The sequence below is a fragment of the Populus trichocarpa genome, chromosome 18 (genome assembly GCF_000002775.5).
Source record: "Populus trichocarpa isolate Nisqually-1 chromosome 18, P.trichocarpa_v4.1, whole genome shotgun sequence".
Lineage (NCBI taxonomy): Eukaryota > Viridiplantae > Streptophyta > Magnoliopsida > Malpighiales > Salicaceae > Populus > Populus trichocarpa.
The window spans coordinates 12841160-12856917 of NC_037302.2; the positions used below are offsets into that span (position 1 = coordinate 12841160).

At 34.1% G+C, this 15758-nt stretch overlaps 3 protein-coding genes across 5 annotated transcripts; 2 read left to right on the forward strand and 1 right to left on the reverse strand.

The window, feature by feature from the left end:
* Positions 1-2554: 2554 nt before the first annotated feature.
* LOC7493409 (VAMP-like protein YKT61) lies at positions 2555-6706 on the forward strand. The gene is made up of 6 exons (XM_002324518.4): positions 2555-2984; positions 3210-3307; positions 3874-3978; positions 4142-4207; positions 5201-5287; positions 6474-6706. The coding sequence occupies exons 1-6, from the start codon at positions 2792-2794 to the stop codon at positions 6522-6524; spliced, it is 600 nt and encodes a 199-aa protein (XP_002324554.4). The 5' UTR covers positions 2555-2791; the 3' UTR covers positions 6525-6706.
* Positions 6707-7607: 901 nt separating this feature from the next.
* Positions 7608-9351, reverse strand: LOC7489460 (temperature-induced lipocalin-1). Its single transcript, XM_002325111.4, has 2 exons — positions 8600-9351; positions 7608-8017 (listed from the first exon to the last, which is right to left on the reverse strand). Exons 1-2 carry the CDS (start codon positions 8972-8974, stop codon positions 7835-7837), a joined length of 558 nt encoding a protein of 185 aa, XP_002325147.4. The 5' UTR covers positions 8975-9351; the 3' UTR covers positions 7608-7834.
* Positions 9352-11838: 2487 nt separating this feature from the next.
* LOC7493410 (uncharacterized) lies at positions 11839-15719 on the forward strand. 3 transcript variants are annotated; one of them, XM_002324519.4, is made up of 10 exons: positions 11839-12277; positions 12393-12573; positions 12909-13042; positions 13161-13273; positions 14012-14135; positions 14250-14405; positions 14714-14866; positions 14989-15068; positions 15292-15341; positions 15436-15719. In XM_002324519.4, the coding sequence occupies exons 1-10, from the start codon at positions 11906-11908 to the stop codon at positions 15573-15575; spliced, it is 1503 nt and encodes a 500-aa protein (XP_002324555.2). In that variant the 5' UTR covers positions 11839-11905; the 3' UTR covers positions 15576-15719. The 3 variants fall into 3 exon arrangements, with proteins under 3 accessions (XP_002324555.2, XP_024446552.1, XP_024446553.1); XM_024590784.2 differs by having other exon boundaries at positions 12040-12277; positions 12380-12573; XM_024590785.2 differs by having other exon boundaries at positions 12040-12277; positions 12398-12573.
* Positions 15720-15758: the final 39 nt, after the last annotated feature.

Below are 15758 nucleotides of genomic sequence, written 5' to 3' on the forward strand. Positions count from 1 at the left end.
AAATTGAGAATCAATTAAAATGTCAAACCTTTTATAAAACAAATCAAAATGTTTCTCACACTTTTTCTGAATATAGCAAAGTTACTATTTGATCCCTTAGATTTTCTATTGAATGTTTTGGCCCCAAATTTCATTGTTCTCACTTGTAGTTACTGGTTTGAGATAGAAAAGGAAAATTATTCTAAAATGATGAGGAAAGAAAAAGTTGTTTATTGATCATATTTCAACCACTAAACAAATAGTTTTTAGTGTAAACGAGTTATATTTGATTAAAGAAGTTCTACTGGGGTATTTTTTGCTCTTCACACTCCTTGAAAAAAATAGATTAGGGCTCAAGAAATTTTTTAAATTCGAGTTAATCTTTTGTTTTTGGACTTTTTAAATGTTAAGATTACAAATGAGTTATTTTTGTACATATATTTTTTAAATTCCACCTTCCAAGATCTTTTCTTTTAATTTTATCTTTCAACACTTTATTATTTTTAAATAGGTCTTCATAATTTGTTTTAGTTTTCTTTTTATGATGTTATTGCGGTTTAAAACAAACATCCTTGTATTTGATTTGTACTCAATTTTTGCGGTCGTTCATTTTTGTTATCATATCATTAAATAAAAAATATTTAAAAAAACTTTTTTTAACACAATGGAGTCCATGACCTAGTTCATGAGTTTTGTGAGTTAAACCATAAAGCCCAAGTCGATCAAATATGTCGTCATCTTGGTATTATTTTTTTATTTTTCAATTTTTTTTAAAAAAAAACCCCACCTTCCAAAATTCTTTCTTTCAATCTCATTTTTCAATATTTATTGATTTTTAATTGGCTATCATAATTTGTTTCAATTTTATATTTATGAAGTTCTCGTAATCTCAAATAAATATTCCAATATTTGATTGATACTTAGTTTTTACAAGCATCTATTTTTGTTCTCATATCATTCAATGAAAAATAATTGAATTTTTTTTTTAAATATAGTGGAGTCCATGATTCAGGTTGTGGATTTTATGAGTTAAACCGCAAAGCTCGAGTCAATCCAATGTGTTGCCATCCTAGTATTAATAAAAAAAATATCTTCTTATTTTTTTTTAAAATCAAACTATGATTTTAACAATCATTCGAATTGTCTTATAACTTGCCAAGTAAACTCGGACATGTAGAGTCAATTTTCATGTGAGTTAATTTTAAATTCAAGTTGGACAAGAAGTTAGGTAGGGAGGTTTTAAGGTTGAACCATTGGGTCCGATTTAATAATAATACCAAATAGTTTTTTTTTTTTTAATTTCATCTTCCATTTTTTTTAATCAATTGAATCCTCTTTGGCTTTTTTAATCAATTGCATTTTTCAATAATTAATTGATTTTGAATTTATGTTCATAATTTTCTTTGATTTATTTTTTATGATATTATCGCAATTTTAAATAATCATCCCGACATTTGTTTGGTGCTCAATTATATGATTGTTTATTTTTGTTATTATATCATTGATTAAAAAATAATTTTAAAAAACAAAATGATTAAATTCAATAAAGTCCATGATTTGGGTAATAAGTTTAGTAGGTTGAGTCGTAAAGCTCAAGTTGATCTAATATATAACTGTCTCAATATTAAAAACAAAATTTAATCTTGAATTTTTTTTAAAAAACAAACCATGTTTTTTTATAGGCAATCCAAATTATTTTTGGATCTATCCAGTTAATTAAGTTATACCATGAAAATTCTTACAAGATTAATTTACACTAGAAAACAAGTTAAGAAAATTTAAAATTAATTATAAAATCAAGTTTAATAAAAATATTAAATAATTTTTTAATACACTAAAATTTATTTAGATTCAATAAATATTTTATCCAATATGCAGCAGACCAAAAAATTAGTTTTATCCTAAAACTGCACTGGATTGGATAAAAGGAGAAGCTGTAAATGGGCATCTAAATTCATTCAGAATAAATTTTTATCAAAATACGTGATAATAGATAATGCGTTAAAAAATAATATTAAATTGATATTTATCTTAAAACTTTTAAAAAATCAAGATAAACATTAACTATTAAAATGTAATATCTCTATTGCTTCGGTAGAAGTAAAATTAAGATAGAAAAAAAGTAATAATTTTATATTTTTATCGATAATGTTTTATTCCCTTTTCTCTCTATATAAACAAAAGAAAGTTCTTATTTAATAAGTGTTTAATATTATGTTGTGGTGTTTTTTTTTAAATAATATTTTAAAATTCTTTTAATATCACCTTATTAAAATCATCTGAAAATATTTTAAAAAATAATTTAATCTTTTCAATTAAAAAATTATTTGAAAAGTATGTTGTAAGGAAAAAACAAATGCTATATAAAGAAAACATTAGAAAATAATATACTAATTAAAATAAAATAAAAATAAATCATTATCATCCAGTATAAATTATAAAAGCAGAATAAGGCCCAAAAAAAAATTCCTCCACTTTCTTTGGCGGAGGAACGAGAATAAGTTCCGTGGACCCCGCCACATTGATACATCACCGGCCAACAACACAACCTTCCTTTTATCTAAACTGCACAAACGGTCCAGATCCATTCCTCTGCGTCGGCAAAGCAAACACTTTATCCCCAGTGGGCAACTACAATACCTAAACATAATCTCACCCGCACCTAATCAAAATTCCACTCCTCTTTGACGATTCCATTAGTGAGAAATCTAAAATTGAGAAAAAAAAGAAAGAACAGAACAGTTTCATAACACGAAACCGAGCAGAGTTTTAAGGAGAGAGAATTAGTTTTGAAAAAGATTCCTAAATAGAGATGAAGATCACGGCGTTATTGGTATTGAAGGTCAACCCGGAAGGATCGGATCCGGTTATTTTAGCTAACGCTTGCGATGTGAGTCATTTCGGGTATTTCCAGCGGTCTAGTGTTAGGGAATTCATCGTTTTCGTCGGTCGAACCGTCGCTAAACGCACCCCACCGGGCCAACGCCAATCCGTCCAGCACGAAGGTCCGTTTCAATTAATTCTGAGTTTTTGTTAGAGATCTCGTTTTACCGTTCCGTCGAATTGGATTTTTGTAATTTTAGATTTGATGAATTGGTCAAGTTAGGAAATTTTTTATACTTAATTTGATGTTAATTCTTTGTAATTTCGCTAGTTTATGTGGTGATTTTTGGGATGCTGGATTAGGATAACTGAATTTTGTGTTTTTGGATTGGAATTGAATTATGCAGAGTACAAAGTGCATGCTTATAACCGAAATGGACTTTGTGCGTTGGGGTTTATGGACGATCATTATCCGGTTCGCAGCTCATTTTCCCTTCTCGATAAGGTAATACTTGTTTCCGCGCTTGTTACGGTTTAGTTTGGGTTTTATTTGGTGTTTATGTTGTTAGTTTGTTGATTGAATGGGCAATAATAATACATAAATAATTGATGTTTAACTATTGTGAAAAGAGATCAGTAAGAGCTTTGGAATGCAGCTGTAATTAGGATTTTGTATGATGTTTGATAGCTTTTGTTAAGGGTGTCGGATATTCTCTCTCGTTTTGGAATAAAGTTTTGTATTTTTGTGTCTCATCAAGATTTTAGAATTTTGCAATATGAAATCATGTAAAGGAAATAAATTTCATAGTTAGGTTTGCTTGAAGTTTCTTTGTGTTCCTATGATGCAATGCTATGTTTGCTTGAGTGACCTCCCGATGTGATACTATAATTAGATGGGACTTTTTTTTGGTTGAAAGCTGAAATCATAAAATTTATGTGAAGGATAACATTGATTCTGCCCAAAATTTAAAATATAGGTTGTTTTTTAAGTAGTATATTTGGTGGAGTAAACTTAATTGTACTTGCCATCTCATGGGTTTCATTTTAAGATGTTATATTGTAATCTTTCAGGTGATTGAAGAGTATCAAAAGAATTTCGGTGAATCTTGGAGGACTGCACAAGCAGATAGTAGTCAACCTTGGCCATATTTGAATGAAGCTTTGACCAAGTTCCAAGTAACTTAGACTTCTTTTTTCTTAGTCTCATTCCTGGACGTGATGCTTATTTTATTTTTAATTTAATGAAAAGTATTTTGTAGTTTTCTATTCACAAATCTCATGAATTTAAAAGCCTCTTTGTTTTTCATTTTACCTTACTTTTTAATTTTTAAATTTTCAGGATCCTGCAGAGGCAGACAAATTGTTGAAAATCCAGAGGGAGTTGGACGAGACAAAAATTATCCTTGTGAGTAGCTGTTGATTAGATACATTTAGTTTTGCAATTCTGTATTCTTTCCTATCCTCTTCCAGTTAAAATGCTTGGTCAAATCTGCTATTCTTCCCTTTCCTGTTTCCATCATTAGCTTTTGGTTGGAGGTATTTTTGTCTCGTGGTTCTACCATATTGGAATAGCTATTTTGGAACCTATCAATTAGAGAATGAAATACTACTGTAATCAACTTAAGCAAAAAGCAGATTCATTCTTCATCTACGTGATCTGTGTTTTTTTTTTTCTTGGGCCCATATGGAAATTGGTTGAACAAACTGTAATGGCATGTTCTTTGGATAGACCCGGGTGTGAGAAACTATCTCCTGCAAAAATCAAAGTTTAAAAGCTTACAAACAGAAAAAGGGGTGACTAAGTTGCAGTAAAACTAGGAGTAGCTTGAACTCCATCCCTGGAAAATGATCCACATGCTGGTTCTTTTTAAGTCTCTGGATTGTTATCTCATTCGTATACAGTAACCTATATTTGTGGTATATCTTAATTCAGTATTAACATATCACGGAACCAAATGGCATCTTTAATCCCATTTGGACCTACATAATCCTAATCCCTTTTGCAGAATGTGTCAGTGCAATATGCACAACATGCTCGCTTTGTTTAGAAGCTGGAATCTTCATCTTAGTGCAGCCCTTGTCATGAGATTTGCTTGCTCAATACATCACTTATTAAATGATTTTGACCTTACAGGCTTGTGATGTCCAATTTTAAGTCTCGGTAGCTGGCCTTCTGATTTGCCTTTGTTTCCTGAGTTTTGTGCTGTGCATGAATTTTCTTTTTGGTTTTCTCACTATCCGTTGAAAGAAATCTCATGCCAAAGTAATTAAAAGCTGAAAGTGTAGGCATAGATTACCTTCTGGTGATTCACAACTAATCTACTGAACATGATCCTTATAACTCGGTTTCCTAAATTACTCGCCCTGTGACATGTTTGTGTGTTTTTATTTGGTACAGCATAAGACCATTGACAGTGTGCTTGCACGAGGTGAGAAACTTGACAGTTTAGTCGAGAAGAGTTCTGATCTGAGTGCTGCATCACAGGTAAATGTGCACACATTTGTTATGTTTTTTCTCTCTCTCTAGTGCACAGGTATCTGAAAAATAACATGCGCAACTCTTGTATGTGTGTTTATTGTTTTTTCCTACCTTAATTGTGCAAGAGTCATCTAATTGTGTTTTTGTTGCTTCATTACACCATCATTCCATGTATGTGTATGTTTCACAGTTGGAGAAGTTGACGTTAGAGTCTCTGTAGAAGTTTATTGACAAAAGTGTACAACTTTACTACATGATTGTTTATGTTGGGATTTTGATAACATCTCAAGAACGTGTTAATTAAAACCATTTTGTATTGCAAAAGGGGCATGGAACCTTTTGGGAGAAAATCAGATGCTATGAATTCTTTCATTTCTAAATTCCAAGGGACACTCAAAAGTTTTCCAAGTGCAGTTATTTTTTCAGTTCAGTGAAGTGCTAGCAATGACACTATCCACATGCTGATTAAACTTGCATTTTGTCATACTTCTCACCATTGTTGTTGTGGTCTGTGTTCAGCTGTAGTTAATTGTCTCTTAAAAGAAATTTTATGGTGATTTATGAATACACCATTTATTTGTTTTGCTCGCTTTTAAAATTTTTGATAGGATGTTCTGCTGTTTCCATTTCCCACCAATTGGGTAGATGTATTTTGAACTTCTATATTATTGGCTCGTGTTCACTATACAAAAATTTTCAGTATTGGAAAAACGATTTTAGGATTAAGATCCTTTATAAACTTTCCCTTTCCCATCCACTCCCTTCAGCAACAAACCTCTGGTAATTAAAAGCAGGAAAACTTGCCCATCTGAGTCCAAAATTATCACACAATTTGACAAGGGTTATACCATGAAGGCACTACGCATCCAAGGTTGATGTTGTACTTCTATTAACCTTTGAACTATGTTTTACTTTGTTTTTTAAAAACAAAACAGAACTGTTTTTCTATTGTTTTCCTTTGATCTTATTTATTTGCTTGCCAAATGAATTCGCCTTCTATCTATAATTTCTAAGTGGCTGATCTACGTTGTACAATGTCAGAAACTGCAAGGAAAAATCTGGGAGCTATGATTTCAAAATGGAACTTTAGCTCCTCTGTTAATTTCTAGAAGTCTTCAACTCAGCTATGCTTTTTCTAATTGCAATTTGTGGAGATTATTAACGCATAAACTTTGGTTGATTGTTGAAACAGATGTTCTACAAGCAGGCGAAGAAAACCAATCAATGTTGTACCATACTGTAGCTGCAATGGCCACTCATTTGTCATACTGTTGAAGCTGGTGGATGGTAAATTGTGATTGTAATGTGTCCATATCATTTATCAAATTTGTGTGGCTGAGTGGAATTTCTCCTTCTGGATATTTGTGTTGGATCGAAAAGAAAGGAAACCAGATATTGATCATCAAGTTTCTTATCATAGCTTTATACACCTCGTGTTAACTAGCAATATCATAGTTCGCATGCACCAGTGTTGTATGCAATTCTCTTACGTTTGAATCTTAAAACTAATATATAATTTGTTCAATCGTTTCCTACCGTCCATTCTCGCAGGGCATACCCCTAATTATCTCACTGAGTTTTACCATACTAGGGGTGATGCACACAACATTCCTCATGAAACGTTGTTCTTTGCTTTTCGCTTGCTATTTTACATTATGATCGTCGGATCTAGGAATGGAAGGCTAACGAGTTGTTAGTCAAAGTTGTGAGACTGGAAAATCTCTTTGGGTTTTGTTGCCAGACGTTTTAGAGATGGTGTCGGAAACTCATTGATTTGTTCAAATCCACGTGAATCTTTGTTAACGAATCCTGATTCCTAATAGAGAACCAGAAACATTTATAGTATATTACTGCTAGGGTTCATGGAGAAAAAAGAATCTGCTCGATGTATTGCTGAATAAAACGGCAGCTTAATGCTTCCAAAATGAAAATAATTCCCACTTCAGCGTTCCATTCTGAGTAATATTAGCACGGAACCTTGAATGCAGAGGGCATCGTTATTCTCAAATTTCAAGCATTGTGAGTATATTACCATTTGAATCGCTTCATGAAATGCCTGTGAGCCCTGAAAAACAACGTGCTCTTGGGGGAAAAAACAACACAGGATTGCAAGATAAGCAAGAATCTGGCATGAGTGCATTGCCATCGCTATCACGACAGACAATTTGACCCCACCTCGAGCTGGTTTCAAGATGCAAATCCAGACGACACTCATCAAAGATAAGGTCATAGATATTCTTGGATTCTAGTTTGGCATTGTTACTCCTTTTTGCAAACTGTGGGCGTGATATTATCACCCAAAACACAAATCGCACCCCACAAGACAAACAACAATCCGAGCCTTATCAATCAAATTCAAAAGCCTTTTCAACCACACATCAAAATTATTTAGAAAAAGTTCTGCACCTTCTATATAATTCAGGAACCGACTATTTAAAAACAAGAACCTTCTTTACAGAAACAAAGGCACAAAGGGGTAAAACACAGTAGTACCGCTCTATGTTGTGCATGTGCTTAACCCTCTGCTTGATAATCTCATTCTTATTATCTACTTTACTTTCCTAGAATGGATTTGAACCACCAGATGCCTTTGGTGTCCTTGGGCCCTTCTTCTTCCGGTGGTGGGTCAGTCTGTGGAGTCTTGTGGAGCTTCTCCACGTCATATCCCTCTTCTTTGGCCTTCTCCACTAGCTGATTATAGATCTCATCCTCCATATGGGTCTTCCTGCATAGTATCTGAAAGCAGCACAGAACACATAATGCTGAGACCAGAAGCTAAGCACGCTGCATAAACTATACATGCACCATCCTGTTTGTGGATTTAAAGAGCACAAAGCCCTACAAGCTTCAAACTTTAAACACCATGTTTGTTTAGGAGGGGTAGGGCAGAGAAGAATGGGGCTGAAACCCTCCATTCTTGTCTGGTTTTCACTACTAATGGAAGGAAAGATGGTGAAGGGGAAAGCTGCGGAGAAAATAACAATTTTCAAAGAGGACAACGAAACAAGAAAGGGCCTGCAATCGAGAGGACAACTTGCATACCTTCCCCAAGATTTTATCCACCAAACAATTTTCTTCTCACCAATTTGCAGTTTTTAATTTTAATTATCAATCATAACATGAGCAAATCAACCAACGTCAGAAGTATAGATTTGGAGCAAATCATTAATCAATAAACTGATTCAAGAAATTAGTCCAGAAAGAAGGAGCATAATCAAGACAAATAAGCAAAGCAAAGATTTAATTGGGCGTTTTAGCCCCGATTTTAACAAAAAAAAAGATACAAAGCAAAGAAAAAGAAATTGCATTCATACATACCCAGAGATATTTCCTGCTAGCCTGGCCAATCAAAGCATACTGATAATCCTCATCAAGTGACAGAACCCAGTAATCTCCAACAACAGGAATGATGGGCAAGAATGGCGGGACATAAAACTTGACCTTGAGTTTAGCCTCATCACTGTTAGGATCAGCCTTATAAGCAGAACCCTCTATGTACCCTCTCTTGCCATCATTCCACGTCTCATTAAGCACATGGACAGTGCCATCCTCATTCAGCGTATAAGTGGCCCTTGTGTTCACTCCGTTCTTGGGTTGGAATCTTGATGGAAATGAAGCAATTTCGTACCATCTTCCCATGTACCTCTTCAAGTCTACTCCTTTCACCACTTCCATTTCTTTTTTGGTAGCCATTGTTTCAAAGCTTTGATGGAGAGGGTTTTATCGCCTTGCTTTTTTCGCTTTACAAGTTATGTATCTTGAACTTTGAATACTTCTTTATAAGGCAAATCTAGGAAGGGTTTGGTGGGCTGAGATATTTGAGGTGTAGATGTGGAGGGCTAATGACCTTGCATGTGGTGGGTGTGAAATGTGCTGGATGATCATGGGAGCTTCTAGGATCTTTTTGGCAAATGTCTTCATTTTGGAACATGTTGTGAATGTGACTTGGAAGAGTGGCAAACTTGGCGAGGAAGGAATGGGACTTGGTGAGGAAGAAATAATCAAAGATTAATTAAGATGAGATTATCATCTAATTGGATAAAAATTGGGTTTGGATTTTATAAGATTTGAATCTATTTTTCAAGACTAAGGAAATCAATCTTTTAATCTCAATATAATTAGTTTAGTTGATTAAAGTATTTAAGGCTACTTGATTAGTAGCTTAATTGATGTGTTTCTTAGTTTTTGTTGCTGAGAAAGAACACATTCTTTTCTGATTTTTAATGCAATATCTCTTTTCCTTTCCTTTTCTTTTGGATCGTTAATGATTTCTTCTTAAGAAAATATATTATTTGTTGGAAAATATTTTCTTGATTTTTTTTATATCTAACTACATCATAGAAAAATAATCAACAAAATTATTTTTTAATAAAAAACATAAAATTTAGATGGAGAAAAGTGTTTTCCTATTTAAAAAATTGGGAAACACTTTCCATAAAGGATAAGAAAATTAAAATAGTAAGATACTTCATTATTTAATTATATATATATATTAATAAAATACTTTAAAATAAAATATTATTAAAAAATAATAAATTACCAATATATTTATATAGGAGATAACATACAATATAAAAGCATATTAATTTGATAAATTAGTGCATATAACACTTTAATTTATATAATATTGCTAGAAAATACATTCGAATACAAAACAAGTTATATTATATAATAATTATGAATTTTAAGTCGTATAAATTATGTTATAAAATTAGAATACCATAGAAAAGAAATTTACTCTTTTCAATTTTTAAAACACCAGAAAAAAAAACAGTTATATATCTATAATATTATATTTAAAATATTTATATTATATGTATAGTTACATTTTATAAAATAAACTATATATTAATATATGATAAAATAAATCTTTTTTCATCATCACATTTCTTAAATCTCATTTTTTTATTGTAATTTGTAAGTAGTTAAATAATTATATTTAATGTTCTGTTAGATAAACTTGAAAAAAAACTAATATATTAATAAGTGATTTTTTAGGTTATTTTTCATGGTATAGTCTTGAAAAATGTTTTTATAGATACTATCAAATATTATAAAATAATTTAATTTTTTATAAAAATAAAAGGAAAATATTTTTTAATAAATAAATATATGTTGCTCTTTTTTTTTTTTTTTTTTTGGCTAAAGCAAAATGCAATTGTGAGGTGGAATGTTTGATTGGTCATAAAAGCATATTAATTTGATGTCGGCATTAATTATCAACATTTATCATATCACAGCACATGCGAAGAGCCTTGTCAGGCTGGGGCCTTGATGTGTGGCCAGGTGACCGAGCCTCGAGATGTGAAGATTTGAGGTGTTTCCATCAAAACCCGACTCAGTCCGTCCATGAACAGATCATAATATATACACACACACACGCAAGTTCAAAAGGAAGAATTTGAAAGCAATTTATTAGAATTATACTGATAAGAACTTGTAATCAACAATCAATTATTGATTGATATTTTGGAATAGTCTTATCTCATCTTATCCACACAACGCAGAATTCTTATCAACACAAAGCAGAATTCACTCCAAAAATGGAAATTAATCAGAACATAATGTTTAAAGATACTGACTGAAATCTTCAAAGAATCAAAGCCCCAGAGACGTAGAAATGTGGGATAAGAGGTTAAAACTTCGGTAGTTTATCCCTTGTACTGATGGTAGAGCAAACGGCTCTGCTCAGCCTTGGCCCATCACTTATGTCACGCTTGTGGCAGCAAAGCAATGGATCTCTCGCACTACCTTGCCAACCCTGTTTATACAGTGACCCCATCTGCTTTTAACTGCCATGAAACAGCCTTTGCTCTTTGGCTCGCAGTTTGGGATTTGGATCTAACTTCATGCATGTCATGTGACACACTGCAGCAACACTACATGCATCAGTAAAGATGCTTGAGGGTACTCTAGAATTTGCTTTGAACAGTTCAAATTAAGCTTCAGTGAGTGAGACTGTGAGAAACAGATGTTTTGTTTTGCCAGGATACATGTTTTTACTTCTCACGTCTGATTCCTTCAACAATGAGTAGGACCACTTCTGCAAGCATGACAGTAGAGGCTTACTTGGTAAAGTTAATGTAAGCCATGAAAGTGAAGCAACATAGCATGAAATGCCAACGTATTCGTAATAACTGCTGTAAATGGGCAAAACCCTACCGCCCAAACTTGAAGAGGACCCTCTAATACCATGGAGAACCTTCCCTCTCCCCAAAGGAAAACTTAACAATGGTAACTTTGTCATAATAATAGTGCTAAGTATACATGTGTAAATGAGACTTCATCTCTTAAGAGTAAGAAGTAGAAAGAGAAGGAGAAATTGACCTGATAGTCTGATACTACTTAATGCCTGTTTTGTTGCAGTGATGCTAATTTTGACAATCTCTCATGCCACCTGCTGTTATTCTCAGTTGGCGTACTTTGCAGCTAGCTGACAACAAGTATTGTACAGTGCTATAGCTCAAGTAAAAAAGATTCACACTCAATAATGGACAGTAAATTGAAATCCTTATCCTCTGCCTTCAGCAAGACTCCAAAATAACGAAAGGCAAGTCACGAGCAAAGGTGGACGCCTGGTATAAAAAATCCTCCAGGACTAGCCCCATCTCTTCCTGAGTGAGAATGGCTCCTTGTGCATCTCTTCTGCTTCCAGTCTTTGCCATTCTTGCAACACTACCAGTAATACAATCAGTGCCCACATTTTTTCCAAGACCAAGTTATGATCAATCTTTAGCCAAACAACCAAAGGCCTCAAAACCAAAGATCCCATACAAGACTCACTACTTCCCGCAAGTCCTAGACCACTTCACATTTCAGCCTAAAAGCTCAAAAATTTTCTACCAAAAGTACCTTGTCAACAGCCATTACTGGCACAGAGGAGCTCCTATCTTCGTCTACACTGGAAATGAAGGTGACATTGAGTGGTTTGCTGCCAATACTGGCTTCTTGCTTGACATTGCTCCCAAGTTCAGAGCTCTTCTGGTTTTCATTGAAGTATTGTTTCTAAAAAAGCTCCACAACATTAGCTATTGATTAAAAACCAGCTGTGAACTTGACTGTCATTCAGCATTAACATTTATGATTGATTTGTTTTAGTGTTATTTTTCAGCACAGATTTTATGGGGAGTCAATGCCATTTGGAAACAAATCATACAAGTCTGCAGAGACATTGGGATACTTGAATTCACAACAAGCGTTGGCTGATTTTGCACTTCTGATAAGGAGTTTGAAGCATAATCTTTCCTCTGAAGCATCTCCTGTGGTGGTTTTTGGTGGCTCTTATGGAGGAAGTAGGCTCAAAATCCCCTCTCAGCTTTTGATGCTTAATGGCTGTAGTAAATGGCTAAGATAAATTCATTTAACATCAAACTAGATGACTTTGCCTAGGAAATTAAGATCAATGGGATAGTAGCCAAATGTAGTAATTGAAAAAATAGTCATCAATGGTGTAGTAGGATGGTAGATGCTAATGCCTCTTTATAGTGGGGGACTGCTAGTTGTTTCAGTTGACTCGTAGAAAAATGGTCTAGATGGTGGGACTGCTGTTTTAATTTTCTTGTCACCGGTGAAATTAGTCTCTTTATTTCTTGTTTTTAATGAAAAGGTTTCCTCCTCTCTCTCTCAGTGCTGGCAGCCTGGTTCAGACTGAAATACCCACACATAGCCATTGGTGCATTGGCATCTTCAGCCCCTATTTTGCAGTTTGATGACATCACTCCATGGTCAAGCTTTTATGATGCTGTCTCCCAGGATTTCAAGGTCTCCTTTTCTTTCTCCCTCTTCTTCTGTGTGTGTTGTAGAGGGTGTCATTTCGGTTCAATTTTTTCTCAGACTCCTTTTTTCTTGTATTGAAAGATAATTTTATTAATATGGGCAGGAAGCAAGCTTGAATTGCTATGAAGTGATAAAAGGGAGCTGGGCAGAGCTGGAGGCACTATCAGCTCAGAACGAAGGTTTGGCTGAACTGAGCAGAACTTTCAGAGCTTGCCAGTAAGCCTTACCTTTTATTCATACAATCCACAGAGAATTAAAAAAATAAAGTATAATTCTGTTTTATGAAATTGTGTTTCATGTACAGACTCTGCCTTTGATACATCAATGGTGAGAGAGAACCTTGACCTTTCATTTGGGAGGAAAGACAATCCTACTTGCTACCTCTTCAATTTAATTTATCAATACAATAATCAACTAGTTATAAGGCTGGGATAAAAAAGAAGAGAATAGACACGATACCTGCCTAAATGCATGAGAGGATTTGGCAGAAACTAATGCTATGACTTTTGAAAGAGGAAATGGCCAACGATGCAGAACTTGCAGAAGAAAATGCCCATATTTTTCACATAGGATATTGCAAAATGCATGACAGAATATGGGGATAGATAGTCATATACAGTCAAAAGAATTTCTTGACATTTTTCCATAGCCAGGAGATTTTGTGATATTGGGACACAATAGTTATTGAGAATACTGTTAATCCTTTTAATGATAAAATCTATCTTTTGGTTGAAAACATGTATGAGTAATGCTCTTAGCAACTTCACCACACACACACGTTTACAAGACTCATAAGGCCATTTTCACTTTCATGTCAACCCCACTTTGGTTATAGAAGATCAGCAAATAGTTGAAGATAAGTTAGTTTCCACCAAAGAAATTGTTTAATGCACATTTCTGAGTGGATTTTCTAACCTCAAGTCCCAAGATTAATTTATTGGTTTCCTTGTTCAGAGACCTTCATTCACTAGATTCAGTCTGGGAATGGTTATGGTCAGCATTTGTTTACACAGCCATGGTGAATTACCCAACTGAAGCTAATTTTATGATGCCATTGCCTGCCTACCCTGTGCAAGCGGTAAGATTTGCTTTCTAATGCAGGTAGAAACGCATAAGAATTCATATAAAAAAAAACTATTTTGAATATCTCCGACTGATTATATACTCTGGAAAATTGCTGTCTCTGATGAAGATGTGCAAGATTATCGATGGATTTCCATCGGGGGCTTCCAAGATCACCAGGGTGTTCGCAGCTGCAAGCTTATATTACAACTATTCTCGGGCAGAAAAATGCTTTAAGTTGGAACATGGACCTGATGCTCATGGTCTACATGGTTGGAATTGGCAGGTACATATTTATGACCATAATCCTTCCAATTCCTTATTTTTGATTTGCTGATTTAATTTGAGTAAGACAAAAAAAATCATGTAAATTATTTAAGGCTTTACATGGCTAATCTGAAGGTATATTTGAAAAGTTTTTAGGCCTGTATAAGACATTATTACTTCAGAAGAAATTATGTAGCATAAATTATGAAACTGATCCGTTCTTTACTGCTTGGCCTCGAATTTGAAGCACACCAATAGATAGCCTATAACCCAAATTTGTGAGTTGCTTGATTACAAGACTAAACCTTTCATCTAAAAATCATGCAGGCATGCACAGAGATGGTCATGCCAATGACATGCTCTGAAGAGAGCATGTTTCCCACATCCAGCTTTAGTTACAAAGAGTTTGCAGAAGATTGTATGAAAACGTTTGGGGTTAAACCTCGACCTCATTGGATCACTACTGAATTCGGTGGCAAAGTGAGTTTTCTTCATTTTCCCTTCTTTTATGTATGAAATTCCTGTCATAATTTCTTAAGCCATCAAGAGATAAAGGGAGCAGACATGTTTATTATTTTAGAAAATGTCTGTCTTCTGTGTAGAGAATTGATCTTGTTCTGAAGAGATCAGGTGGCAACATCATATTTTCAAATGGAATGCAAGACCCCTGGAGCAGAGGAGGGTTAGTTCTTCTATTTCTCTTTGGCATCCTGTTTAGTTTTCAGCTAACCATTAATGGTATATATTGTGGATTTCTTCGTCACAACAACAGCTAGGGTTCACCCTCAATTGTTGGCACACAAGGCATCCTCTAAAGATTATCTCTTGACTACTTTTTTGCTTATTTATACCTCTTATTGCTGATGCTGCTGCAAAGATCTAACTTAGTATCTTTGGATCTTCAGTGTGCTGAAAAATATATCTTCCAGCATCATTGCCCTTGTCACAGAAAAGGGTACGTGATAATGTGAATCCCTCTTCTGCTTCTTCCTTCTTACAGCATGCTTTTATGTGCTGCAACTTAAAACTCATGTCGTTGTTTTTTAAAGGAGCTCATCATGTCGATTTTCGATCCGCAACGAAAGATGACCCAGAATGGCTTAAAGAGCTGAGGAGACAGGAAGTTGAGATCATTCAGGGATGGATAGACCAGTATTATCCAGATTTAAAGCGGACAAATAAAGAATGAAAAGGAAGCATGAGTAGTCAACTAGGGAACTGCCATTAGCGTTACAAAATGTGTGCTTCAATTTACAAGTGTATGTAGCAACATGATGCGGTCCCGTGATATGCCTATAATTTAAAAAAAAAGGAAATCATACAATTGCTTGCATCTCTGCGAATCTATGCTTTGAAAATTCAATAATGACAA

What these genes read in the sequence shown, in the direction of transcription:
- LOC7493409 (XM_002324518.4), top strand. Translation starts at nt 2,792, where the DNA reads ATGAAGATCACGGCGTTATTGGTATTGAAGGTCAACCCGGAAGGATCG. An exon ending in AAGCTTTGACCAAGTTCCAA is followed by an intron (nt 3,979 to 4,141) that starts GTAACTTAGACT and finishes TTAAATTTTCAG; the next exon opens with GATCCTGCAGAGGCAGACAA. An exon ending in ATCTGAGTGCTGCATCACAG is followed by an intron (nt 5,288 to 6,473) that starts GTAAATGTGCAC and finishes TTGTTGAAACAG; the next exon opens with ATGTTCTACAAGCAGGCGAA.
- LOC7489460 (XM_002325111.4), bottom strand. Translation starts at nt 8,974, where the DNA reads ATGGCTACCAAAAAAGAAATGGAAGTGGTGAAAGGAGTAGACTTGAAG. An exon ending in CTAGCAGGAAATATCTCTGG is followed by an intron (nt 8,018 to 8,599) that starts GTATGTATGAAT and finishes TGCTGCTTTCAG; the next exon opens with ATACTATGCAGGAAGACCCA.
- LOC7493410 (XM_002324519.4), top strand. Translation starts at nt 11,906, where the DNA reads ATGGCTCCTTGTGCATCTCTTCTGCTTCCAGTCTTTGCCATTCTTGCA. An exon ending in CTGTCTCCCAGGATTTCAAG is followed by an intron (nt 13,043 to 13,160) that starts GTCTCCTTTTCT and finishes TAATATGGGCAG; the next exon opens with GAAGCAAGCTTGAATTGCTA. An exon ending in CTACTGAATTCGGTGGCAAA is followed by an intron (nt 14,867 to 14,988) that starts GTGAGTTTTCTT and finishes TCTTCTGTGTAG; the next exon opens with AGAATTGATCTTGTTCTGAA.